Source organism: Cyberlindnera jadinii, assembly GCF_001661405.1.
Source record: "Cyberlindnera jadinii NRRL Y-1542 unplaced genomic scaffold CYBJAscaffold_15, whole genome shotgun sequence".
In the NCBI taxonomy this organism is placed as follows: domain Eukaryota; kingdom Fungi; phylum Ascomycota; class Saccharomycetes; order Phaffomycetales; family Wickerhamomycetaceae; genus Williopsis; species Williopsis jadinii.
In genome coordinates this window covers 16,770-42,706 of record NW_017963666.1, presented here as the reverse complement: position 1 = coordinate 42,706, position 25,937 = coordinate 16,770, and the positions used below count along the sequence as shown (strand labels likewise).

The following is a 25,937-nucleotide window of genomic DNA, read 5'->3' as shown; positions in this document are numbered from 1 at the left end:
GGAATCAGGAAAGTTGGAAGATAAACACCAAAGAGGTTTGAGATCTCTCCTGTTGAGAGACCATTCGCTTGTCCCTCAGTAAGAATGTTCAGGAGGCAGCACAGTGTGGTCATTGATGCTTCAATTCCGTATAGAAAGAGATAAGGGTATATGGATGGCGATCTCTTGTACAAAGCATAAGCAGCAATGAAGAATAATGGCAGCTGTAACGTCACTTCAATCCATCCAAAGAACACCAACCACGCAGGTGGAGACCTCAATAGAAAGTCATTGTTGTTTGATATGTGGAACTCAATAATACTCTGTTGTATGTATGGCTGGAATCTCTTAGGAATGGCTAACCCTGAGTCAATCAGAATGGTGATTGGGATATGGATTAGACAATAGACAAAGTAAAAGGAGTCAGCTCTTGTGAACTTTGTGAACAGAGGATGAATCATTGGTGGCTTGTGTTTTTTCTTTTTGTTGATTGCTTGTTTAGCCTGTCCCTATGTCATGATGATGATGCGTTTTCCATTCTCGACATTTTTTTTTACCTCATGAACAAGTAACTGCCACTTCTGGACTCACACGTTGAAACGCCCCACAATTGTATGCTGAAAGCTGCTTGTATCCGTTTCAAACCGTCTACAAGAGGCCTATTTCCATCGTCAATCCCATACAGGTGTTTCTTCCATACATCAAGGACAACAGCAATAGCACAGAGTAAGAAGTTCATCTCGCAGGTAGTAATGTCTAAGAGAACAAGTACTGAGTTGGAACTACCAACGTTCAATCCAAACAAGAAAAAGCAGCAGGTAGGAAACCCTATAGTCTGGATTGACTGTGAAATGACAGGATTGGACGTCTACAAGGACAACATCATCGAAATATGCTGTATCATAACGGATGGGGATATGAATCTTCTACACGAAGGCTACGAAAGCGTGATCCACGTTGATAAGGAGATTCTGGACTCGATGGACCCATGGTGTGTCAACCAACACGGCTCCAGCGGACTCACTCAAAAGGTCTTGGAATCGAAGAAGACCCTCAAAGAAGTTGAAGAGGAACTGCTGGATTATGTCCAGACTTATACGAAGAAGGGTAAAGCTGTGTTGGCTGGTAATACTGTCCACATGGACAGGGCATTTATGATGAGAGAACTCCCTAAAGTCATTGACCACCTGCACTACAGAATTATCGATGTTTCAAGCTTCTTCGAGTTCGGCAGACGTCACAACCCTGAGTTGATCAACCAGTGTCCAAAGAAGAGGAATAGCCACACCGCAAGGGATGATATCTTGGAGTCAATTGCTCAATTGGCATGGTTCAGGGACCATTATATGATTGGTCCGGAGACTCAGAAGATCTTGGAGGATGCTAAGACCCATAAAGAGAAGGAGAAGGAGAATGAGAAGGAGGAGGATGAAGAGAATGATAAAGTGGCAGGTTCACGTGATTAGCCGGTATATATTCACGTGATTGTATGTCACGTGTGTTTTCACGTGATTATCAAATAAAACAGTAAGGGCAACACAAGGACACATTGTAATAACTGTAGAGATGTTGATCTAGTTCTCTTAAATGTAAACGTATTCTACAACAATTGTCTCCTATTCACGGTAGTTTGGGTCTGACGATGGATAACTTGTCGCGTAGAGGACCTCGTCTAAAGGGGAAAGACGACGATAACTCACACATGGATGTATACAAACCGCGCAAGACAAGTCAAAAGATCACCATGAGGAACGTCATTTCGCATTCCGTGCACTCTGTTAAATGGAGAGTGATACTGCTGTCGTTGTTGGTATGGTGTCTCGTGATCAACTTCTTCGAGCGTTCCACGGTGAAGAGGACGATTCAGAGGTGCCAATGGAACAAATGGGAGCCTTGGACGAAAGGTGATCCTCATAGAATTGCACTGTTTGCAGATCCACAGATAATGGATGCGTATTCATACCCTGATAGGCCAGGTTGGGTTAACTGGTTGACCAGTCAGCTCGTGGATAACTACCACAGACGCAACTGGGCATTTGTCGATAAAGTGTTGGACCCGGATACGGTGATATTCCTGGGAGATCTCTTCGATGGCGGCCGTAACTGGGATGATGCGGACTGGTACGAGGAGTTCAAAAGGTTCAACGAGATATACCACAAGAGACCTAATAGAAGAACTATAATGTCGTTGCCTGGGAACCACGACATAGGGTTTGGAGAAACTGTGAATATCACCAGTTTAAACAGGTTCAAATCAACGTTTGGACCACCTTCATCCATTCACGAACTGGGGAACCATACTGTCGTGCTGCTGGACACGATCTCCCTCAGCGATTACTCAAACCCAGAAGTTGTGCAGGATCCACGTGAAATCCTCGAATCATTGGCACCTTATGATGAAAACGAGGCACCAAGACTGCTGATGACACATGTCCCACTGTACAGATTCCCAGACCAGCAGCCTTGCGGACCACTGAGAGAGTCAAAGAAGAAATTCCCGATCATGAAGGGACACCAATACCAAACCGTGCTAGATTTTGACCTGACGATGGAAGTCCTGTCGAAGGTTAGACCAAAATTCTCGTTCAGTGGTGACGATCACGATTATTGTCACGTTCAACACAAGTACGAGTTCCAAGGCCAACCTCGCACGGCAGATGAGATAACTGTCAAGTCCTGCTCCATGAATATGGGAATTCAATACCCAGCCATTGAACTCTTGTCATTGAATACGGAAGACGTTGGTGATCAGACCTTCAAAGTAGAGATATGTTACTTGCCACCACCTTATGCTGCATTGAAAGGTTACATTGTCACCGCAATACTGAACGCAATTGTACTGATAGTGTACTTCCTTCTGCCACACTTGTGGATAGCCACCTCGCAGAGGGTGATATCAAGGTTCTCACACCCAGAGTTCCCTCTGCCGTTGGCTGAACACCACACTAAGCCAATCTTTAGAGAAAAAGATTATATTGCAATAGTGGTGAATGGGACCTTTATAGCTGGTGGAGTTCTCTCACTGTTCGGGCTCTTCTTCAACGCATTCAAGTGAATTGTCTGTTATCTTCTATTGGACGACATTTATATATATATACATAACACAAAAGTATAACGTTAGATCATACCTCTCAACTTACCGAAATACGACGTTTCGGTGCTATAATCTGATCTCTTTGAGATAAACTGTCTTAAAATGTAAGGCTTGACACGCATGAGCTGTCCCTCCGTTGTCAGGGAGCCTAACAGGTCCGGTTGAACAGTAAACAGATTGGCAATCTCTCTCAACAGTTGGAATTTCTGAGAAAGTTCTGGGATCTTCCACGTTTCAATGATGGTTTGGAAGGAGATAATATCCTTTGTCACAACAATGCCTCCCATGGAGTTGATCTGGTAGTTCTTGTAGTGCTCAAAGAGTTGGTTGAAAGTAAACATACCAAGTTCAAGCAACATAGACTTCAAGTTCTCGCTGTCAAGGTGTTCTTCCAATTGTTCAAATGTATCAGAGAGGAACTGGCAGAGCGATTCACAGGCAAGGGTATCAGAGTCTACCAGTTCTCCAGCTTTGGGTAGGAAATCTTTTCTCTTCTGTTTAGAGAGACAATTCGTCACCTTGTGTTGAAATATGACCAAGAGATCGTTCAAGATTATATTGATTTTCTGCTCCACCGACATAGCATAACTGTTCGTATACTTGACAATTCTTTCCCTGATTTGTGGAGTGTTATTCACCAAGGGCAATACAATTGATCTGATACCTGACGATGACAAGAACAATATCTGAGAAGCACTTCTAATATTGGACAAGAATTTCAAATCCAAATAGTCCGCTCTGTAGTCCAAATGTCCGAGTTCTGTGTACGACACTTCAAGGCCGATATCTAGGTAGGTCTTACCAAGATTTATCGTCACAATTTCCAAGATATCTATACAGTGTTCGCTGACTTTCGTTGGCGTGAGCTCAATCATTCTGGACAATGACTCAACGCTCGATTTCAATAGCACTTCAGCCTTCGAGACATCCAAATCCATCGAAGTATCCGGAACAGGTTCATCAGTAACCTCAGCTCCCTTTTTGAGAGAAGATGTACGTTCAAGATGTGAACGCATAAAACTCTTCAATTGTCCAACTCTTGAATTTCTTTCTAAACTTTCGAATTCAGCCTCTAACCGGTCCTCTTCTCCGCCTTTCAAGTCGTTAGCCAAGCGTGATTTCAACTTGTATGAAACTTTCCCAGCATTTGCTGTTTCATACTTAGAAACTTCGGCATAGATAATTGATTCTAACGTTTTCTTTTCTAGCCCAAAGTATTTGGATTCAGCAATGTGTTGAGTGAATAAATCCGAGAAACTCTGGTCCAGGATTGCAAATAGATCCTCCAACTTGGCATCATTGGACTCCAATGCAGATTGGAAGAAAGTTTTCAAGTCCTTTGTGAACGAAGCCACTGTTATATACAACGAATACAAAGTTCTCAAGTAGGACAACGTACTCACAGCGTACGAGTCCTTGATTAGAGACTCCACTTTAGTTTGGATCTGTTGTGCATACACTCTTTGTGTGAATAGACCCAACACGGTCACAGGGTCTCTAAACACCTGTAGGATCACGACAGTTTCATCATGGATAACCTTTTTAATCTGGAGGAGGAAATCATCACAAAAGGACTCATGCAATAGATCTTGATTTGCAGGATCTGATAGCGCTATCCACACAGATTCATCCACTGGGGCAGATTGGAGAGAGTCTGCGTTAATGAAGTAGTTGTGCTGATTGACAAAGTTCTTGATAACACCGACACCATCGTTGTAATCACACAAGATGTCGGAGATGTTCTTCATACCAGTATGGTTGTTCTCCTTGTACATCTCACTAAACTCCTCCAACAACCAATTCTCCATTGTCTCTGAATATTTCTGGATGGTCTGATGACATTGATCTGATTTCGGCAAGTCGTCAGATATAAGTTTCTGAGAAAGGGTGAGTAGCTGTGCTACAGTGGACGCACACGTCTTCTTGCTCTTTATCGAGCCGTTCATCAACTTATCGAGCTCCTGCGATTTGCCTGTTTGGTAGAACGAGTTGTAGATCTGGATGAGGGAAACAGTGGCCTGTGTTCTCTCCTTAGCACTCACTTTCCGGTTCAAGCTCTCAGTCAATGGCTTCATCTCGTGCGAAACCTTTGTAACCTTATCATCCAACGCTTTGAACTGCGACTGTACCGATTCCGTTCTTTCAGCCAACGACAGGATGTTTCTCGAGTGGTCCAACTCGTACTTGGCAACCTCCTTCTCGAGCTGGCTTCTCCGCTCAGCAGCCTCCGCAGACACTCTGTGCAACTCCCTAAGCGTGGATTCGAACGTTCTAATGAACGGCTTAGGATCAAGATTCTTCAGCGAGCTCACTTCCTTCACGCCCATCGAGTGATCTTTACTCAGTTCCTCGATGAACTCGTACACGCTCATGTTATCCTATCGGTTCAACCGTGTTAGTCACTCCCCGGACCCCTTTGTTTACCTGCTTAAGAACGGGAACACACTCACCAAAAAGTTATCAAGAGATAACAATCTCATGATCTTGGGATCCAACTCGTACAAATAGCTCATCTTCTCGCTTACCGCCCTGTGTAGTCAATGAACCGCCGTGTTTAATATCAATGCAAAAAATACCCGCTGTGGTGTGATTGGTGGTTATGGGAAAAGGGTGATCGCTGGCGGTTTTCAGACTTGGTGATGTTTGTGCGCGGCGGCTCTGCCTGGGCCTCCGCCTGGGCTCTTGCCTGGGCTCCCTGGGCCTCTGCCTGGGCCTCCGCCTGCCCACCAACGCCCCTGCCTGGGCTCTCCCCACCGCGAACCCATCTTGAGCCTCTCCACACATAATCTCCAAGACACACCCATTGGCTGAGCATCGCACCGTATAAATGCCTAAAAGATTGGCGTATGTGTTGATATCTCTCTCTCTCTGCTGCCTGCCCAATGACCAACTAACACACATCCAAAGCTGTGAGTCCTGTCGAAGAAAGAAGGTGAGTAAGCGGTGATGAGAGAACGGACTCAGACAGGTGCTAACCTCATCGCCAACAGAGAAGGTGTGATTTCAAGACGCCCTGCTCGCTCTGTACAAAGCTCAACGTTGAGTGTATTCCGTGTAGTGTTGATGGAAGAGCTCACAGGTTCACAAAGTCCTACGTGAAGTCTCTGGAGGCACGGTTGGAGTCGCTGGCTCAGCCGAATCGCTCCTCCAGGGACCTGACTGTTATTGCAGATGGTTCTCAGGAGGGCTCTATCTCGGTTTACGGTGCCACATCTGTGTTTATACCCCTAGACCATGACCATATGCTGAGCCCGAGACTCCCAGAGTCGTCTGACTTCACGTCATTCCAGAATGAGACGTATCTGACCCACATCACGGCATTCTTCAAATGGAGATACCCAGATTGTAACTTCTTCTTACACAGGGAGTCGTTCCTAACGGACTTCTTCAAAGAAGATTCTGACATAAAGGAATCACTGCCGTATTGCAGTGAGGAGCTGATATACGCCATATGTTCACTTGGGGCTACAGATCAACGCTTGTCCCTGGATTTCTACCACAGGGCAAAGAGTCTGATATTCAGCAAATTGCAATCCTTCAATTTCAGCAACATCACCACTGTCCAGACTCTGCTATGCCTGGCTTCGTATGACCTCGGGAGAGGCGATGCCTCCTCCGCTTGGCTGCTATCAGGAATGGCGTTCAGAATTGGACAAGAGATGGGGTTTGAGCTGGACCCTCAACATTGGAAGTCTTCATCAGCAGCAGTTGCTGGGATCTTTTCAGAGTACGACCTTCTGCTACGACGCAGGATATTCTGGGGCTGCTTCCTTGCAGATCGATTCATATCTCTCATCCTGGGCAGACCCTTCACGCTGGATATATCAAAGGCCACCTTAGAAGAATCGTCAGATTTACCTGTCTTGAAAGGAATAGAGGACTTCCAGTACTCGGATCCACTTGAACCGGATTACGATAGAACAATTGACGTTTCTGGGATAATGCGCTTTGAGATAGAGCTATTCGACTTGTTCTTCAAGTATCAGCAGGGTAATCTGGGCGCTGGACAGTTACACCAGTTCAATTTGGACTGTCAACTCTGGCAACATCGGTTGCCGACAGCGATTCAATGGAGCAAAGTGTCACTCGAGGAGCATGGCCATAATCCAGTGAGGATGACCATACCGATCTGCTATTATACAATCATTTTGACTCTGAACAGAACTCAGCCTTCCAGTCCAAGCTCAGCAAAGTTCTTGATTGGAGTCCTTGAGGAAATCTCATGTCTCATAAAGGGATTTACAGAGCTACAACACTTAAATTTGGCACATGGGTCGCTGAATTTGGTTTATTTGGTTATATTGGCATTGCAAATGCTGGATTTGGATTGGGGCAACGGAGATTTCCAAGGTCAGGTTGAGTGTTGGAGACCTATGTTCATGAAGTGCCTTGAGCACTTTGCTAAATACTGGGAAATCGCAGACAAGTTCTACACTTCAAAGCACAACTGAATAACGAGTATAAATTGACCTGCAAAGTATACAACGGCTGGATGAACAGGATCACATCCTGTAGTTAAAAAGGGCATTGGCATCATCAGAGCTCACCCTCTGAGTCTTGTGATAGAGCTTCCAGAAGGCAATCATGATCAAATATGCTGCAATTCCGATATAAGATGTGATGAAGCTCTTGTAATGGAAGGACGTAATGAAGGCATTGTAACCGTTGAAGAAGGTTATCAAGGATATACAGCCGATGGCGTAGTAAGCTGTATAAGGCTGGCCCCACATACGAAAGGGAATATCATCACGGCTCACCTTCTGCACTACGGTCATTTGGTAATAGCCAAGGTATGCAATCATAATGTTCAACCAATTGAGGATACCAAAGACTGTCACGGCACTAGAGAAATAGCCGAAAACCACTGCTGATGAATCAGAGCAGTTCATATACGCCAATAATCCAAACAGGGCTGTGAAGACACAGCCAATGAATGGCACACCGTTACTGTTGAGCTTCAGGAATATCTTTGGTGCAAAGTTGTCCTTTGCTAAGCCATAGAGTGTTCTGGAACCCAAGTACAAGTCTGTGTTGGCAGAAGACCCGACGAAGATGAGCAAACAACCATTGATGAACCCTGGAAGCACTTTGATCTCAGCTGTTTTGATTGCAATGACGAATGGCGATGCAGAAGCGTTTGATCCTGAAGCTTGTGCTAGGAGTGGATTTGTTGGTGAGACGGCAAGGCCCAAGATGAAAACACCAAAGATGTAGAAGAATGCTATTCTAAATAGCACCTGTTTGGAAGCTTTTGGAATGTTCTTCTTTGGATCTGGTGTTTCACCAAACACCACGCCCACTGCCTCTGAGCCCACGTAGGCAAAGCATGCCTGTATAACACATGCCCACCAACCAAGGAACCTACCAGTGCCACCGTCAACAAGGTACTCCTGGAAGGCCTCTTCTCTCCAATACTGGAAGCCAATGGTCTGGTTAGTTGGGGATCCCCCACATGTAATCACAATACACGTGATGAAACATATGGTGAGGGTGATGAGTTTAGCAGCAGCAGACCAGAACTCCAGCTCGCCATAAAACTTGACGTTAAACCAATTGACGACTATAATGGCCACCAGGAACACAGTGATGAAGATACCAACGTTCAGGTCCTTACGCCAGTACTGGATGATCAATCCAACTGCCGTCAAATTGGCAGGTAACACAATGGCGTACTTGAAGAAGTAGTTCCATCCGGCAGCGAACCCCAAGGCCTGGTCAACATACCGTGAAGGGTACCCGGAAAAGGCCTTATCCATTGGAGAAAACGCAGCCATTTCACCTAACGACATCAGAACAACCATCAGGAGGGAGCCAGTAAAGAGATAACCGAGAAACAACGACGCAGGACCTCCCCTTTTCAACCCTGTACCGGAGCCAATGATGAGACCTGTTCCGATAGCACCCGCAATGGCCAACATGTTGACATGGCGAGCCTTGAAGTCCCTCTTAAGCCTGCCAGGCTCGTCTTCGAGGTCCAGCATCTCCATGCTGGTTGACACATGGATCACTTCTCCTTCAATAGGTGATAGTTTCGCATCTTTCAGCGAGTCTTCCGACAAGTTCTTGACTTTACTCATTGTATGAGGTGTTGATGTACACTGGGGGTCAGACCAGGGTCTTCTGAAGGAACGAACGAATGCTTTATAACCCATGCTGGACAATCAGCACAGAGCGATAACAACGTGATGATCTCAACCGTCTTATCTTCAACTCGGGTGGAATGGTGGTAGGAATCAGAGTCAGACCTCGTGAACATGGCGATCTTATCACCTCATCGCGCGGATATCCAATCTCCGCAGTCTCGATAAGGTGGCTTCCTGCGGAGAATCAAACTCCGCAGGCTCGCCTACTGAACTTGTCACTATCAACTGAATCGTATATATAAGGTAGCAACATGAAATGGGGTTCCTCTATACGTTTTCGTAGCTATGGAAGTCATACGATAACAATCAGCCAGTGATCTCTCAACACAATGACCGTTTCCAAGGAAATCAAACAGTTCCGTAGCTACGTTCCAGTGGCATCGAGCTGCACATACCTCAACTCGTCGTTCCAGCCTCCGATGAACCAGATCGTCTATGACTCCATCAAGAAGTACCTTGACGACGCTATCAGCTTGGATCATCCTAAGCCACAGTTCATCTCCCAGTGTGAGGACACCAGGGAGAAATTGGGTGTGTTCTTGAACACCGACTCTGCCAACCTTGCCTTCACAAGAGACACCACTGAAGGTGTCAACTTGTTCCAAAGATCCATCAGATGGTCCAAAGGTGACAACGTTGTTGTGCTTGCAAACGAGCATCCAAACCAGGGGTTTGGATGGCTTGGCTTGGCCCAAGATGGCCTGGAAATCCGCCTGATTCCTGTTGATGAGTCAGCATTGAAGCCGTTCACGGCAGATGACTTCAGGCCATATGTCGATGAGGAGACTAAAGCCATTGGACTGAGCTCTGTCATGTTCCATTCAGGGCTGAGAAATGATGTTAAGGGTATAGCCAAAGAATTCAAGCCTAGAGGCATCCACATCTTGGTCGATGCCACTCAAGAGGTTGGCTTTGGTAGGATTGATGTTGAGGACCTCGGTGCTTCAGCCATCGCCTTCAGCGTCCATAAAGGACTGAGTGTTCCAAACGGCCTGGGGGTCCTCTACGTTGAACCAGAGACCATGAAACTGTTGAAAGACACACCTCCAATCCTCTGTGGTGGTTCCATCAGTAACCTCAGCCCCGATTTGACCATCTCTGAAGACTTCGAGGTGTTTGCAACTGCCCATCGGTTTGAACATCTGAACAAGCCCATGATGCAGTGCATTGCTCTTGGTGCCTATTTGGACTTTATTCAAAGTGTTGGCATGGAGAACGTCCAATTGTACCTCCAGGAGCTGGGCTCATACCTCAGATCTGAGCTGCGTAAGATAGGAGTTGAAACCAGTGGTCCAGACGACGTTGCTGTGAGATCACCTCATAGCAACGTCATTCCACTGTATGGCGAACAGTGGGCCTCCCAATTCGCAAGCAACAACGTCTACGTTAGCCAGTACAGATGTGGAACCAGGGCCTCGCTGGGCCTGTACAACGACAAGGCTGATATTGACCATTTCGTCACCGTGATCAAACAAGGTCTTGAAGATGGATTGGCTCTACACAGTTAGTATTCCCTTTTCTTCATAACGGTCTTTATTTTTTAATTAGAAAGATGATAGGAGAGCTTTAAGCATCATAAGTAGTAGCAGAAACGTTACCACCGTGACCGGTCCAGTTGATGTGGATGGCCTCACCAACCTTCAAGTTGTCGTTGGCCTTCTCTGGAACAACCTTGAAGGTGTGGGCACCAAAGTAATCTCTCTGGGCTTGCAACAAGTTGGCTGGCAAGTAGGCAGTTCTGTAACCATCGTAGAAGGAGAGAGCAGTGGTGAAAGCTGGTGCTGGGATACCGTACTCAGCAGTGAGAGACACAGTCTTTCTCCAGCCGGCTTGGGCCTTGGTGACGGCATCAGTGAAGAACTTGTTGAACAACAAGTTCTCCAATTGTGGGTCCTCCTTGAAGGCCTTTGTGATTTCACCGAGGAAGACGGATCTGATGATACAACCACCTCTCCACATGAGGGCAATTGCTGGGAAGTTGAGGTCCCAGTTGTACTCCTTAGCAGCTTCTCTGATCAACATGAAACCTTGGGCGTAGGAGATGATCTTGGAGGCGTACAAAGCTTGCTCCAAGTTGTCAATGAACTCCTTCTTGTCCTTGACGGCGTCCTTTGGAATCTGAGGACCTGGCAAGATAGAGGAGGCCTTGACACGCTCACCCTTAACAGCAGACAAACATCTGGCAAAGACAGCCTCACCGACAAGGGTCAATGGGATACCCAAGTCTAAGGCGTTCATTGCGGTCCACTTACCAGTACCCTTTTGGCCAGCTTGGTCCAAGATCTTCTCAACAAGAGGAGTGCCATCGGTATCGTTGTAGTACAAGATATCTCTGGTGATCTCGATCAAGAAGGAGTCCAAGACACCCTTGTTCCATTGCGCAAACACATCACCAATCTCCTTGTCGGTCAAGCCACCAACGGTCTTCATGATGTAGTAGGCCTCAGAGATGAGCTGCATGTCACCGTACTCGATACCGTTGTGCACCATCTTAACGTAGTGACCGGCACCTGCTGGACCAACCCAGTCACAACATGGCTCACCATCAGACTTAGCAGAGATGGATTGGAAGATCTCCTTGATGTATGGCCAAGCCTCGGCATCACCACCTGGCATGAGCGAAGGACCGTAACGGGCACCTTCCTCACCACCAGACACACCGGAACCAACGAAACGGATGCCCTTACCCTTCAACTCCTCGTATCTTCTGTTGGAGTCTGGGAAGTGGGAGTTACCACCGTCAATGATGATGTCACCCTTCTCAAGGTATGGCAAGAGCTGCTCGATGAAGGCATCGACAGCAGCACCGGCCTTGACGAGCAGGATGATTCTTCTTGGTCTCTTCAAGTTGTCAACGAGCTCTTGGATGGATCTGGCACCGATGATGGACTTGCCCTTGGCCTCGTTCTCGATAAAGTGGTCAACCTTGGAGACGGTTCTGTTGAAAGCAACAACGGTGTAACCGTGGTCGGCAGCGTTGAGGATCAAGTTTTGACCCATGACGGCCAAACCGATAAGACCAATATCACCTCTAGGCGAAGCATTGCTGTTAGTATATGGATCTGGACTGTTGGGGCGCAGAGTGTGAGCAAATTGGTGTAAGCGTTGCATTGGAGCAGTGTGTTTAGTACTGGCACGGTGAGAGCAGGAGCAGCGAGGCAGACAGCGAGGAGGACGAGGCAGAGCACAGGCAGAGCACAGGCAGAGCACAGGCAGAGCACAGGCAGAGCACAGGCAGAGCACAGGCAGAGCACAGGCAGAGCAGGAGATGGCCTTTATAACCAGGCCGCCAGCCAGCGCTCCCCTCCACAGCGTCACCGCTGCTCCACCCTGTCATCACCACAATTGGCTGAGTGCTCCTCTCCCTGCGCTTAGGCCACGGTTAAAGCCGGCACCACCACCACCGCAGAGAAGCACAACACAGCAAGCGTACTCCAGCGTACTCCAGCGTACTCCAGTGTACACGCCAGAGAACACACCAGCGCACTCCCACCGGCACACCACACCAACCTCGCCCCTCCGTACACCTCGCTTCGCAAGCTTACAACAGCAAACGGGACCATGTCACGGCAGCAGCCATAATCATACATACTTTGGTTCAGACATGATTTCACTATGAGCTTGAGCACTTGGTTAGAACAGAACTACTACAACTATGTCAATGTTGAGCAAAACACACACAGTTAGGAATGAAGCAAATGGAAGCACACCAGGGGGAGAAAGCTGAATTTGCAGGATCAGTGCTTCTTTATATTAAAATTGGTTGAGGACTAATTTGCTGCGAGACACACCCACAGGCTCGCTGGGCTCGCACGCTGAGGCCCGCTGGGCTCCCTTTGGCGGAGGGTGGGAGCCCACAGCGCGGGAGGTCTTTTCACGGCGCATTGGGCGCTGTGCCGTAGTTAAGCGTGTTACCCTACCGGGGATTTGGTGCGTGCGGGCTGGTGCGATCCATGGAAAAAGAAAAAAAGGGCCTGCTGAGCTGTGCGACGTTGGGCTGCTGGGGGGGGTGACGGGTTTAGGCAGCGGAGGGGGAAACGGTGATCCGAAGGGTGGTGTCCAGGTGGTGTCCAGGTGGGCGAGGTGGGTGTGCTACGGATCCACGCGGTGGCGACGGTCCAGTGCCTGTGTGCTGTGTGTGCTGTGTGTGCCTACGGGGCCATGGCAGTCGGTGCTCTGTGCTTGACACCACCAGCTGATGGAGCAGTGTGCGTGGCAGGCTCGGACAGCAGCACACCCGGACACCGCGCTGCTGCTCGCGCGACCGCGGTGTAGGCGACGGGGAGGTTTTTCCGGAGGTGTGTGGCCCATGCTACACCGGGGCGCTCTGTCGTGGAGTCTCCTTCCAGGGTGTGGAGCTGTGACGGATGGTGGGCCGTTGGGACGAATTGGCTGTGGTGGTGGTGCACACTGGCCGTGCTGGCACTGTCCATTGCGCTGTCCATTGCACTGTGGGTTTGCTCCCTGACTGCCATTGCTCCCTGACTGCCATCGTTCCTGAGAGAAAAGCTCCGGTGTCACAGCCAGCTCTCATATAGTTGGTTCGGACACACTTGGTTAGCGCACAATTAATCCGTGATTACGTAAGATCAAGAGTCGACGGTGCGCTGTGCTCTTCGAGACGGGCTGCGGTTCCATTCCTCGCTGGACAACCCATAGTGAATGGCGCCAGTGGAACCATGAGCTTTAACAGGGCCATAGACTCGTACAGAGAAGACCTCATAAGGAAGCAGCACGGGCACGACGTGGGGTCTGAAGATGAAGACGAGCTGTTGGACAAACTCGACGATGAATTGGATCAACATTTCCAGCAGTATAGAGAACAGCGAATGCAGGAATTGAGCCAACAGATGTCACAATCAAAGCGATTGGTTGAAGAAGCCGGGCATGGGTCTGTGCAGACGGAGCTCTCTGAAGAAAGCGTCATAAAGATCACGGCCAAAGCCGCGAGAACCGTGTTACACCTATTCCACGAGAATTTTGCCAAATGCTCGCTTATGGATCGGAAGCTGGAGATCCTGGCTCAGAAGCACGTTACTACAAAGTTCATCCGTATCAGTGTGGATAACGCGCCATTCTTGGTGACTAGGCTGAAAGTACAGGTGCTGCCAGTGGTTATTGTATACGTAAACGGTGTGGAAACTGCAAGAGTTGTTGGGTTTGAAAAACTGCACTACGATGCTAAAAAGAATGACTTCTCCATTGAGGCCTTAGAGCAATTTCTATTGCAAAACGGTACGTCTTGTGTTACCCCTTGGGAACAGCTGTTATAACAGTACTAATGCATTACATTTTAGGTGCCATTGAGCAAAGGGCAAACAATTACACGAGAATTGCCAAACACGAGGAGCAAGAATCAGAAGAGAGTGACTTGGACCTATGATACACGACACACGATGAAGTCAAATATCGACCTCAATACCCCTTTGTGTGGCCTGTGCAGTGGTTTCCCCTTCAGAGCCTTGCTTGAACCCTCAACATTAGAGCCTGTTCTCAACTGTGAACGGTACTCAAGGACCAAATCACCAACCCTGTGATGAGCACTCGTGGCAGACATATCCAACTCAGAAGAAGAGACGCTTCACCTGAACGACAGTTGTCTTATGATCAGAATACACTCACTCTCCACAACGAGAAGACACAACAGGTTAGCTATCCATCCATCTAATACAAAGTGACGTATCACACAAAGCAAAGACATCAACACGATTACGTAATATGACACAAAAGTAGATACCCCGTATGCTGCGCGTACCGAGGTGTCTGGGTGTGAGTGACTGTGAAAATTTTTCTCCTTCTCGTGTGTGTGGCGCTAACCGATAAATGGAAAAAAGAGTCGGTTGCAACCGGCTTCTGTTTCCCATACAAAAGAAATTTTCAACTTGTAAAAACTTTTCACTTCTTTCACCTTTCAGTTTTACTTCTTCAACAGCTTGGTGAGAAAGACGCATTTTACACTTGCAGACAAACCAAGATGCAAATTTTCGTCAAAACCCTTACAGGTAAGACCATTACCTTGGAGGTTGAGTCCTCCGACACCATTGACAACGTCAAGTCCAAGATCCAGGACAAAGAGGGTATCCCACCAGACCAACAAAGATTGATCTTTGCCGGTAAGCAATTGGAGGATGGTAGAACTTTGTCTGACTACAACATCCAAAAGGAGTCCACTCTTCACTTGGTTCTCAGATTGAGAGGTGGTGGTAAGAAGAGAAAGAAAAAAGTCTACACCACTCCAAAGAAGATCAAACACAAGCACAAAAAGGTCAAACTCGCTGTCTTGACTTACTACAAGGTTGACCAAGATGGTAAGGTTGAGAGACTCAGAAGACAATGTCCAGCTGAGACCTGTGGTGCCGGTGTCTTCATGGCCAACCACGGTGACAGACAATACTGTGGTAAGTGTCACTTGACTGTCAAGCCAGAATAAGCGTATCGCTGATATGTCTTTGAATGCTTGGTTATTTTTTTTTTACTTTATCAATAAGTTTGGAGTTCTTAATTTGAATTTCTAATTGCATTGTTTAATGATTGTTCTGTAGTTATTGAGTTGAATCTGTTAGATTTCTATATGCAAAAGTAATTCTATGAAATGTAGCTTGTATCAATGGTTGCCTTGATCAGTGCGTTCTTTAGAGCTCTGTTCTCTTCCATTAATGCTAATCTCTTGATTTCGTTCTGTCTCAACTCGTTCATGGCCTTGGTCAGATCACAGCATTTGCCGTCGTACAACTGTTGTAGTTTCTCGATCTGCAACCTCATCTGTTCAACCTCCTGGAAACTGACACTCAGAACCTGGTTGGATAGTCCAACCATTGATGAGTTTGGCGAGGTGACCTGAGACCCCTCAGAGTTCAAAGACTGCGGTGATAGAGGCTTCGATGACTCCAGCATTTGTCTTTCGAAGCTAAGTGAATAATGCGGTGTGATATTGATATTCATGGACTGGTCAGCACAACTCTGGAGCAGGTCCTCTGTCTCCTGCATTAACATCAACTCTGGGTTTGGATTGCCATTGGAATTGGACAGACCGTTCAAATCGTGTTGGTCTATCTCGGCCAATGCCTCGTTAATGGCGTCGTCGATATCCGTATGCGCACCTTGTTCTGTGGTGGCCTGGACCACCGGTCCAGAAAGGAAAGTATCAATGTCAAGCTCTTGAATAGTCATTGTGGTATATGCTGATTAATTATATGAATGGAAATGCAAAAGAAGAGTGAAAGGAAACGGAAATGTGTATACCCACAAGGACAAGTGGTGTATGATGAAAGACTTAATCCTCAAGCAAGTTAATGAGAGAACAAGTGGATGCAATGCCGTGAAGCTGAGGTCAAAATGAGCGATGCGATGAGCGTAGCTGTTAAGAGAGCACTATGTGTAGGGCCCTAAGTGATTGATCAAATAGCACAACCAGGTAAATCCACAACAAAGAATGGAGAGTACGAGTTCAAACAGGTTGTTTATGTCTATGTTTACCTCTGAAAAGAAAAAATCCCAATGGGCTATAAAATTTTCCTAGAGACACATCTCATCGCATCGCAACGCCTCGGCCTGTCGTTTCCTGCTGTGTATGTGGGTGTGTCCCGTAACAATTCTTCTCACCACGGTTTTGAAAAAAAAAAGACGAAGTGTGCTTCCACTCAGAGTCGAACTGAGGATCGCTACATTACTAGTGTAGCGCCTTACCAACTTGGCCATAGAAGCTTTCTTCGAAAACCGACTGAATTCTACTTTCCCGAGTTATCACACCTATTCACGTGACTGATTAATCTATTGTTACGGGACACAGGAGAATAACCTTGATGCGTATAGTGCCGATGCACTGGGTCTTAAAACGATCTTCGCATCGTTTATACAGCAATAGGCACTTGCAGTTTGACTCCGTTGTCTTCTCTGGTCTGCTTTTTCTTGTTTGTTGGCAGCTGCGTCCCACACACCTCCAACAAAGGGAGAAATAACCAAGCAATAAGTGCTGCCCACGGCCATCCCTCGGAAGTTAGAATAGCAACCATTCGCACCCATGAACAGGAGTGCAAAGAAGTACAAGTGTCCCTATGCGAACTGTGACAAGGCCTACAACAGGCCTTGTCTGCTGGAGGAGCACAAGAGAAGTCATGACAACACCAGGCCCTTTGAGTGTGACGTGTGTGGTAAGTGCTTCTTCCGAGAAACCCATTTGAAATCTCATGCCTGGACTCATGCGGATAAAAGACCCTTGGGTTGTCCCGAATGTGATAAGAGGTTCATAACGAACCAGCAGTTGAAGAGACATATAGGTTATCATGACCGTAAGAGACAAAGAGAGAGCTCTGTAGGTAATAGGCAGCCGTCGACTGGTGCCTCTAAGACTGATGGCTCAAACTCCGACCATGGTGATGAAAGACCAATGAAACTCATAAGGTTTGAGTGTCCATTCGACTGTGCTCACACTTTCCTCACGGCATCCGGGCTGTCAGACCATTTGCTCGAGGAGCACATCATGACAGATACGGTATCGCCAGAGTTCCATGTGAAAACGCTGAATGGGGATTTGTTGGGTGATTCACCTCCAATAAAGCAGCTCTACTCAGAACTACCGACGAATGACAATGGTGACGCCAATCCCATCCATGGTGTAGTCTATAATTCAAGCTCAAATGGTACAACACCTCCTTGGAATGGAGAAGATTGGAGCGAGCCACTGTGTCATGAACATGAATGTCAGCAGCACGAGAGCTTCAGGGACTTGGGACAACTTATGATCCACTATTCTGATAACCATGAATACGTCCCAAATTCCCTGTTCCAAGACTACCTGTTTTCATTGGATGGAAGCTACTAGTGGTTATCTCATCTAACCAATGAGGAAAAAGAATCAATGTTCTTTTTAGCTCTCCATCAATATCGATTTATGGCACAGTCACTTCGATCGAAACCCCAAATATCAATGGCAGATCTATATGATTGTCTTTATTCAAATGGGCCATCTTCATCTTCTTGGAGCTGCTTCACATGTTCCACCTTCAGCTGCTTCTCAAATTATAATGACAAGCACTGAACTTGAAACTGAGCTCTCAAATTTCTACCATTGGCTGACAATGAACACGAATAATCCTCATTGAACGTATGATTGCTCCTTTCAAGCCTATGTGGCTCTCCATGACCATGGAGATCCTGTTATTTCTTGTTCAAACGATCCATCAAACTGTCTCCTTTGAGCTTAAAGAGGTCATTACATGAGGGCCTCTCCTTTGCTGCTGATGAAAATAACAGGCATGATTTGTTGGTGCTTCTTTAGCCCCCGTCCCCTTTAGAACATGTGTTTGGCAAGTGAATACCATTCATGTCCCATACTATGTTCATTGTGTTATTGTATAACCCCTATGTAATATATTTTCTCTGTTGTTGTTTCAGCTATTGCTGCGCTATTACTGCCAACAGATTATTCTCTATACATCTTAGTACATTTCTGCTCTTCTCAGCTATTGTGATCAACACTCAAGAACATGGCACCAAAGCACAAGTGTTGTAGCACAAGGGGTGTTGATTTAATGTCATGGACTCAGCATTTGTCTTTTCACAGCCATAGCACTATCCATAAGAGTGGGACTTTAGTCGAATGGAAACAATCATGCAAGTGAAGTTGATGGTTGCATCAACACAGCAACTGCAAAAAAACCATACAATGAAGGCAATATTCCACAAGATGAAGTATGGGATTGGTCTCTGACTTTAAGAGGTGGAAGAACCATGGCTAGCTACCTTCATTTGGCGACTTTTTCCCTCAATAATTGATACAATCTATAATGAACAAGCCATGAACAACCATTTCCCCTAATGGCATCATTGCTCATGTCCTCAATGACCTGGACTGTTATGAGGAAAGGCAGCAACAGTTTTGTCACTGATGTCGTTATTACTTTGTCAATAAGGAAGAGAGAATGCTGACTCTTCACTGAGAATGAAGGGTGGTCTTTGTCCTTATACTGAACGATATATATATATGTCCAGGTAGAGTAAAGCCCTCGAGGAAGTTCACTAATACAAAGAAACTACTTTGACCATCATTTGTAACAACGGGCTGTATCATTCGACAGTCTTGGCCATGTGCTTTTGAAGCTCATAGACAATTTCTAATATATTATATATGGTAAATTCGGTGTTGTGTATGGGTCTAGTGAGGTGATTGAAGAACACTTATGAACTTAAGGCGATGCCAGCTCAGGTTGAGACTTTCTGCTACAATTGCATAGCCATGTGGATAATGAATGGCGCAGCACGAGTAGAAACTAACCAGAAGTACTGAGAACCTTCTCTAATGATCTTGCCTACAATTGATGTAGCATCCTTACTATGGCTATCCCTCAATCTGACGTTTAGTGGATTATCTACGAGTTTGAACGGTTAAACACAATCATGGCAATTCAATTCATATTCTCAAACAAGGAAACGGAAATCAGGGCTGATTTTAGAGCCGTCATTACCACGACCAAGCTCCTTCTCCCAGTTCATGGTGCCACTTTCGATTCTCTTATTGAGAACCATCAGCTTGATTCTAAGGATAACTGCGATCGCAATGGCTAAGATGAGGAAGACGATGTTGGCAATGAAAGCCTGAAGAAATCTTGGTGCTGCACTGGTTGGATACAAATATGAGTTCCAAATGGAAGTGGAGTTGGACAAACAGTTCATCAAGGAAATTGCAATGGCTCTCTTCAATGGTGGTCTAGGAACACAGTTTGACATCCATGAGATAATAGTTGTAAAAGAGCAATACAAAGCCGGGATCATCAGGCACATGGAAAAGTAGCGTGCACCAGTATTTGTAGTTGCCACTGCAATAATGAAGGCTATCATTGATAACACCAGAGGTATGGTGACGTGTAGGAATCTTTCTCCAGTCTTATCCGCATGTCTAGCCCAGATAAATGTTGCAACAACAGCAATCATATAAGGTGGTACAGTCAAGCCCAAAGTGGTGATATTGTCAAAGTTCAAAGTTTTCACCACTGTTGGGAAGAAGTTGGTGACACCACAGGCTGCGACAAGGAAGGCAAAGACACCAGTGAGACACCAGACTTTGATATCCTTAACAGTCAAAAGGAACGTTGTCCAGTATGACTCCTCGTTCAGCTTGTCTGAATCGTCTTGACCCACTTCTCTTCTGAGTTTCCACATGACAAAATCTCTCTCCTGCTCTGTGAGGAACTTTGAGTTATGTGGCATATCTGGAAGGATGAAGTAGGCCAAGGGAACAGTTCCAATGGTGATAGAACCTTCAATAATGAATAACCACCTCCAAGACTTCAAACCATGGACCCCGTTCATATTTTCAATGATTCCTGCAGCAATCAATCCTGAAAGAGCACCGGAGAACAATGAACCTGAGTAGAGAATGGCATTTCTCAAGGACAGATCTTTTCTGGAGTACCAACATGACAAGTAGTACAAGGCAGACCCGAAGAAGCCAGCTTCCACGAACCCAAGCAACAGACGAATGACCATCAACCCTGCGTAGTTCTGTACTGCACCTGTGCATGTAGAGATAATTGCCCAGGTAAACATGATTGTCGTCATGAAGGCTGAAGGTCTTCCCAGTTTGTTCATCAGCATGTTTGCTGGGATTTGCATAAGAATATAACCAACAAAAAGAATAGAGATACACGTCTGGTATTGATTACCTTTCAGCCCCAAGTCGTCCTCCATGCCACCAAGACGTGCGGACGCAATGTTGTTTCTGTCCAAGTAGTTTAAGATGTAGATCCAAACCAATGTTGGCAAGATTCTGAAATCGATCTTTCTAGTGACTTTCTTGTCAAATGCCTCAAGCTCTTCCTCAGTCATGTGTTTCAAAGACTCTGGGATGGCCAAGTTTCTCTCCAACTCCTCAGTTGGCTCTGATTGCTTGACAATTTCAAAGTCTTCCTTTGCGCTTTCCACATATGTGATCTCTGCTTTGTTCTCCTCCATTGTGGACATATAGTGGATGGAAACCATCTGATAAACTGGGCAGCTTATGGAGGATCAGGTTTCCCTTATATAGCTTGTGGGGATCCTCAGTCTCAGCAAGCAATTGGCCTATAAAACACACAACTTCTGGGGCCTACATCACATAGCACATTGACTGCTACGTGCAATGGGAAATGGGTACCCGTTAATACATATTACACATCGTACAACGCCTCCACCCCCACCGGGGTACATGCATAAGGTTACAGAGTGCTCATGTAAATGACAAGTCCAGAACAGAGAATGTAAAACCAAGAACTGTGTGTCTTGTTGAAGCTAAGATATGTTGGAGATGGCATATGCTGGAAGTAGCATATGTTGTCGTTGTTGTTTCTTGGACAAAGGACAAACTGGGGGATGGTTTAGGGTGAGATCGTTTCTTACTACTCGCAAAGACGAGAGTTGCAAATGGATACAACTGCTCTCAACAACCAAAGGATAGTCAAACAGGGAATCTAACCACTTTCCAATGTCCAATGTCCAATGTCCTCTGTCCTATGTCCAGTGGTGGGACTCGCTGCATCATCGGAAAATTACGGCGTTCATCGGTGAAACTTCATGCACGGACATTTGAAAATGGGAAAAACTCCACCGATGTCTCCTTTTGTTGCTATCAACTGGACATTGCCAATACGAGAGCACTGAGGGTAGATGACTTTACAAGCTTAATGTTTCCAGTGGACGATGAAGGAGCGGTATAACTCTATGTATATCCTGTCATCTGTTGTGATCTAGAGATTATATCACCGACGGACTAAAATAGGGTGGGATTTAGGAGGGGACAAAAATAGGCTAAAAGGATGGGCCTTTCCGTTTTAGCAAGGCTACAGTGTCCAGGGCGGTCAGAACCGAAGATCATTGCAGCATACGAATGGAAGTTGTCCCCACAGAACCTGGAGCTCTCCCATATCAAGATTGTAAAGCCTTTGTGGCTCATAGCTCGTGACACGCTCCTTCCGTGGTTGGGATAGTGGCTCACTGAGGGTAGATACCAAAAAGAGCCAACCAGTTACTTCATATGTCTCTCTATACGGTTAATGACAAAAAGTCATATAATAATCAGCAACGGCACTAATTCCACACAAAGTCTTCGGACACTGGGCCCTTTGAGGTGACACGTCGGTGAAAGTTAATATAGCCAACATGCGTGGTGGTTAAAATAGTCATAGATTAGGTTCATTTTCCCGCTGATTTCCGCTGCATGGCTGAAACTTGTCCTTCCTGAGGATTGACAACACGAAATTGACAAATCATTGCAAAGCTCACATACAGTATGAGGTGGTCATGAAATCTACATCACGTAGATGTGTGCTTATTGGACAATTGGCTAATAACTTGTCATGTACGGCAAGATTAATGTCCTTCAAAGGGCCTCTGAGGTCCGGTGGTCTAGCGTTCTCCCGGAAAACGAATATAACCCCAGCTTTAAATGACTCCTTGTACATGCTACATACGCTTGTGAATGAGTTTAACACAGCCAGAATAACTTGAACTGTCACGAGAGGAAATTAGAACAAGTGTGAGGAACAGAGTCACGAAACAAAGCGTTGGGTTAAAAGTTTGGAGCAGACAAATTTTCAAGCCGTGTCTTCATTCCAGTTCTTTTTGTCCCAGGAGAGATGCATAACACGTATCGCATATACAACGCCTTATGGCTGTATGAAGTGGATTTCTCCGTTAACATACACTTTCCACTGAAAGCAGATTCAAGGTCAAAGAGATGAAAATCCACGGACTCGCAACCAGATCTGGGACTGTGGTTACCTGGGAGTCTTCGCTAATTGTTGTTCTATACAAGTCACCAGTGTAAATTCATTAGAAAAGCATTGAAGACCAGCTTTGGGATATGTAATGGTGGTTGGAAAGCCACTCCTGCATGGTGTCTATGTGAAATATTGCAATGTTTGTCAAGTGGTGGGTCACATTAAACTTGTAAACTGGATGAACTGCCAGAAGCGATATCTTATCTAGTTATAGTCTATGGTGGGCCATGAATTCGAAGTGATTGAAGTTCAACATCTGAATTGGAATGAAACCACTCTTTGGATTGCTTGGTTTACGCTCGCCATGAAACAGTAATCCAGCCTTCCCCACAACAGTATTGCTCAAGGTGATTAGTGCTGAACTTTCCAAGGGCTCAAATACATAAGCACACAAGTCAACAGAATCAGAGAACCACGATGACCTTGGGCTGTTTTCATCGATATGGTCGAGCAACAAGGGACGCAGAGCCATCTTGGTTTCAGCATTGATTTTCAATCCGACTGCTGAACGGCTTTCTTTATCAGTCTCTTCTTCTGGACGACTCTTACCCTTATTGTCTGCAACAAGACTCGAAGTCATAACATGGATTCACCGGTACCCTCTCGATCACCTTACACCGTGTGACCACTGGGTCTTGACTTACGCTTAGTCTCTCTCATTGATCAAATGACTACTTTGAAACTAACGAAGCCAACGCTTAAAGAGTTTCCTAAAACTGTTGCGTAAGATTTCGTGTATATGTTCGCAAGTGTGTGTATGGTGTGGGTAGAATGATACTAGCCTAGGTCCCATTAGTATGGCAAGGATTCCATCTTCTCCTTATTGTATCTAAGAGAGAATCTGAAAGGCCAAAAAAACATTCTTGCACAATCTTGATTAAAGTGAAGCGACCTGTAGATCTCTTTTTGATAAGTACTGAAATCATGTTCTGCTGCTATATCTGTGCGCACCAAGGCAAATTCTTTCACCTCTGGTCGTAAAAAGTACAATGTTCTGGCTTTGTTGGTGCCTTTGGTTCAATGTTGGCAAATTCAACAAAGATTCCTTCTCTCGTTGAGCACAGGTTTCTAATTCCCTGTTGAACAATTTCTCTAGAGGTATATAGGAGTATATAGAAGTGTTTTGAGAGGAAAAGTCATCAATCTTACCAATGTGATCCTCAAGTTTATTATATTCTTCACCATTTTGAAGAACACCTGTAAGCAATTCGAGCTGGAGATTTGTAACTAAGTCTGGATCTAATTGTATAAACTCCTACACACTGCTCTTGTCCATTTTCTTGAGGCATCATACCTTTAACTCCAGGGAATACACAACCTTCGATGCCCACTGAGTCAGTTTGCTCCATTTGAGTCGCCAGTATTTCTAAAGCCCAAGACGATTACTAAATAATTGTATTGTTTGGTCGTGAATAGTTGGCAGTGATTGGTTCCAAGATGATATCCTTTAAGCATTGTGGAGGCATCCTTACCTTTTTAGGCTTGCTCGAGTAACGAAGAACCAGAATTATCCATATAAAAAACTGCCTTGATTTTCTTGGAAAACCCACCAGTCCAATCAATTTAAGCTTATATATATGAGTATATAGATCAGCTTTACTGCCTGGCCCTCTATAGTTTCCTAAATCTGTTTTGTTGTTGATATAGGCAAGTTTATGCGTTTTTGACCAAGTTTATCTTCTTTTTGAAAGGTTATATCTCAGGAAGCATGGAGGATCCCATACTCATACCTCATAAGTCTCTTAGTTAGAGTATCAGCTATAAATTAGTATATTTTTGGTAAATTTGGAAACCAGTTTGCTATTTTTATTATCATCATTTTAATAACTACCCTTATGATAAAAGTACTGATATAAAATGGGTTCATCTTTTCCAAAGTAATCAAATGGTTTAACCACTAAGTTAATGAAAGGAAGTGATAAATGAGTCCTAAAACTATTAAAGCAGTTACACAATCAATGAATAGTATATTAAAGACGATTAAAGCTATACAATTCATGTGTATGATAATTAATCATACTCTATAAGCTTTATTTTCTTACTAGCATGACAAAGAGGGGAGGTCGACAAAATAACAAATGGATCTTTGGCCGAGCGGTTTAAGGCGCTCGACTCAAGATCGAGTATCGTAAGATGCATGAGTTCGAATCTCATAGGATCCATTATTTTTTTTCAATTCGCCTCTTTTCCAAGTCCGGGTAACTGACCATCCACGGCACACACATAGAGCCCTGATTTTCTCCGAGTCGATTACAATTTGTACGCGACCAATGGAAAAACTACATCAACCACATGCAGCCCATGCAGCAAGGACTACAAAGCTAAAAGTCTACTTAACATTGTTCCGGTCCACTGAGTCAGTCAATGAGAAGATAATCTATAGGTAATTGGTATGGTGTTTTCTGTATATTTCATTACGATGGTTGTGAGTTCAGAAAGAACCGGGTCGTCTGGATGACTTTCAAGTGACAAGGCAGAAATCTATATGCCCTTTTTAGAGAAGGAATGACATTCTGTTTTAATACAGAGCTGTCACTGTGGATTTTCCAACAATCAGTAGCAAGACATGAGCATTGAGTGTTGTATCGACCACCAGCTTGTATGTAATAAGACTTGATCCAGCTATTTATGATTCTCTGGCTTTATGCTGCTTCCAACACGTCACGGCAATCCATATATTGCGTAGAGGTATATATATATGCCTTTGTCTTGACAAGGGGACTGTCTGTATCGGCTACGTTTATTTGAACACTCGACGTTCTGTGCTCAGTTGAATAGTAGATTTGAAGCTCTGTATAAAGAAAAAGAACACACCACGGGTAGCCTTCTTCTGTACACTCTCTTAACTCAATGGTGAGCAGAGATTGGGTCCTGGTGAACAGAAGTGTCCTTACCATGCTGGACCGAAATGAACGTACTTCCCTCTGGCCTTGTCTTCTTCATACTGCTCAGACGGTTATAAAACTGGCC

The 25,937-nt window shown here is 45.4% G+C and overlaps 13 protein-coding genes and 2 non-coding genes across 15 annotated transcripts; 7 read left to right on the top strand and 8 right to left on the bottom strand.

Annotated features, from left to right (window-relative positions):
• Positions 1-701, bottom strand: EMA19 (Ema19p; the record flags this gene model as incomplete). The annotated part of the gene is made up of 1 exon (XM_020215677.1): positions 1-701. A coding segment is annotated over exon 1 (440 nt), but the record flags the coding sequence as incomplete, so codon positions are not given.
• Positions 702-731: 30 nt separating this feature from the next.
• REX2 (Rex2p) lies at positions 732-1,525 on the top strand (the record flags this gene model as incomplete). Its single annotated transcript, XM_020217413.1, has 1 exon — positions 732-1,525. The coding sequence occupies one exon, from the start codon at positions 732-734 to the stop codon at positions 1,443-1,445; it is 714 nt and encodes a 237-aa protein (XP_020068618.1). The 3' UTR covers positions 1,446-1,525.
• A 77-nt stretch (positions 1,526-1,602) lies between these two features.
• Positions 1,603-3,152, top strand: CDC1 (putative lipid phosphatase CDC1). The gene has a single exon (XM_020215676.1). It carries the CDS (start codon positions 1,622-1,624, stop codon positions 3,032-3,034), a length of 1,413 nt encoding a protein of 470 aa, XP_020068617.1. The 5' UTR covers positions 1,603-1,621; the 3' UTR covers positions 3,035-3,152.
• On the bottom strand, positions 3,097-5,586 carry SEC10 (exocyst subunit SEC10; the record flags this gene model as incomplete). The annotated part of the gene is made up of 2 exons (XM_020212979.1): positions 3,097-5,451; positions 5,524-5,586. The coding sequence occupies 2 exons, from the start codon at positions 5,584-5,586 to the stop codon at positions 3,097-3,099; spliced, it is 2,418 nt and encodes an 805-aa protein (XP_020068616.1).
• Positions 5,587-7,575: 1,989 nt separating this feature from the next.
• CYBJADRAFT_131197 (uncharacterized protein) lies at positions 7,576-9,150 on the bottom strand (the record flags this gene model as incomplete). Its single annotated transcript, XM_020212969.1, has 1 exon — positions 7,576-9,150. One exon carries the CDS (start codon positions 9,148-9,150, stop codon positions 7,576-7,578), a length of 1,575 nt encoding a protein of 524 aa, XP_020068615.1.
• A 395-nt stretch (positions 9,151-9,545) lies between these two features.
• Positions 9,546-10,724, top strand: CYBJADRAFT_131300 (PLP-dependent transferase; the record flags this gene model as incomplete). The annotated part of the gene is made up of 1 exon (XM_020212977.1): positions 9,546-10,724. The coding sequence occupies one exon, from the start codon at positions 9,546-9,548 to the stop codon at positions 10,722-10,724; it is 1,179 nt and encodes a 392-aa protein (XP_020068614.1).
• On the bottom strand, positions 10,474-12,848 carry CYBJADRAFT_169206 (NADP(+)-dependent, decarboxylating phosphogluconate dehydrogenase). Its single transcript, XM_020215675.1, has 2 exons — positions 12,809-12,848; positions 10,474-12,247 (listed from the first exon to the last, which is right to left on the bottom strand). Exons 1-2 carry the CDS (start codon positions 12,820-12,822, stop codon positions 10,783-10,785), a joined length of 1,479 nt encoding a protein of 492 aa, XP_020068613.1. The 5' UTR covers positions 12,823-12,848; the 3' UTR covers positions 10,474-10,782.
• Positions 12,849-13,793: 945 nt separating this feature from the next.
• Positions 13,794-14,676, top strand: PLP1 (Plp1p). Its single transcript, XM_020217635.1, has one exon. It carries the CDS (start codon positions 13,896-13,898, stop codon positions 14,487-14,489), a length of 594 nt encoding a protein of 197 aa, XP_020068612.1. The 5' UTR covers positions 13,794-13,895; the 3' UTR covers positions 14,490-14,676.
• Positions 14,677-15,190: 514 nt separating this feature from the next.
• On the top strand, positions 15,191-15,646 carry RPS31 (ubiquitin-40S ribosomal protein eS31 RPS31 fusion protein; the record flags this gene model as incomplete). Its single annotated transcript, XM_020212964.1, has 1 exon — positions 15,191-15,646. The coding sequence occupies one exon, from the start codon at positions 15,191-15,193 to the stop codon at positions 15,644-15,646; it is 456 nt and encodes a 151-aa protein (XP_020068611.1).
• A 103-nt stretch (positions 15,647-15,749) lies between these two features.
• On the bottom strand, positions 15,750-16,673 carry CYBJADRAFT_169204 (uncharacterized protein). Its single transcript, XM_020215674.1, has one exon. It carries the CDS (start codon positions 16,384-16,386, stop codon positions 15,802-15,804), a length of 585 nt encoding a protein of 194 aa, XP_020068610.1. The 5' UTR covers positions 16,387-16,673; the 3' UTR covers positions 15,750-15,801.
• Positions 16,674-16,847: 174 nt separating this feature from the next.
• Positions 16,848-16,920, bottom strand: CYBJADRAFT_t137. Its single transcript has one exon. It is a non-coding gene; the product is annotated as a tRNA-Thr (tRNA).
• A 164-nt stretch (positions 16,921-17,084) lies between these two features.
• On the top strand, positions 17,085-18,471 carry CYBJADRAFT_169203 (uncharacterized protein). The gene has a single exon (XM_020215673.1). The coding sequence runs from the start codon at positions 17,237-17,239 to the stop codon at positions 18,035-18,037; it is 801 nt and encodes a 266-aa protein (XP_020068609.1). The 5' UTR covers positions 17,085-17,236; the 3' UTR covers positions 18,038-18,471.
• Positions 18,472-19,632: 1,161 nt separating this feature from the next.
• On the bottom strand, positions 19,633-21,165 carry CYBJADRAFT_164142 (uncharacterized protein; the record flags this gene model as incomplete). The annotated part of the gene is made up of 1 exon (XM_020213834.1): positions 19,633-21,165. One exon carries the CDS (start codon positions 21,163-21,165, stop codon positions 19,633-19,635), a length of 1,533 nt encoding a protein of 510 aa, XP_020068608.1.
• Positions 21,166-23,175: 2,010 nt separating this feature from the next.
• On the bottom strand, positions 23,176-23,547 carry CYBJADRAFT_174858 (uncharacterized protein; the record flags this gene model as incomplete). The annotated part of the gene is made up of 1 exon (XM_020216630.1): positions 23,176-23,547. One exon carries the CDS (start codon positions 23,545-23,547, stop codon positions 23,176-23,178), a length of 372 nt encoding a protein of 123 aa, XP_020068607.1.
• Positions 23,548-25,047: 1,500 nt separating this feature from the next.
• CYBJADRAFT_t139 lies at positions 25,048-25,129 on the top strand. Its single transcript has one exon. It is a non-coding gene; the product is annotated as a tRNA-Leu (tRNA).
• Positions 25,130-25,937: the final 808 nt, after the last annotated feature.

What these genes read in the sequence shown, in the direction of transcription:
- CDC1 (XM_020215676.1), top strand. Translation starts at nt 1,622, where the DNA reads ATGGATAACTTGTCGCGTAGAGGACCTCGTCTAAAGGGGAAAGACGAC.
- PLP1 (XM_020217635.1), top strand. Translation starts at nt 13,896, where the DNA reads ATGAGCTTTAACAGGGCCATAGACTCGTACAGAGAAGACCTCATAAGG.
- CYBJADRAFT_169204 (XM_020215674.1), bottom strand. Translation starts at nt 16,386, where the DNA reads ATGACTATTCAAGAGCTTGACATTGATACTTTCCTTTCTGGACCGGTG.
- CYBJADRAFT_169203 (XM_020215673.1), top strand. Translation starts at nt 17,237, where the DNA reads ATGAACAGGAGTGCAAAGAAGTACAAGTGTCCCTATGCGAACTGTGAC.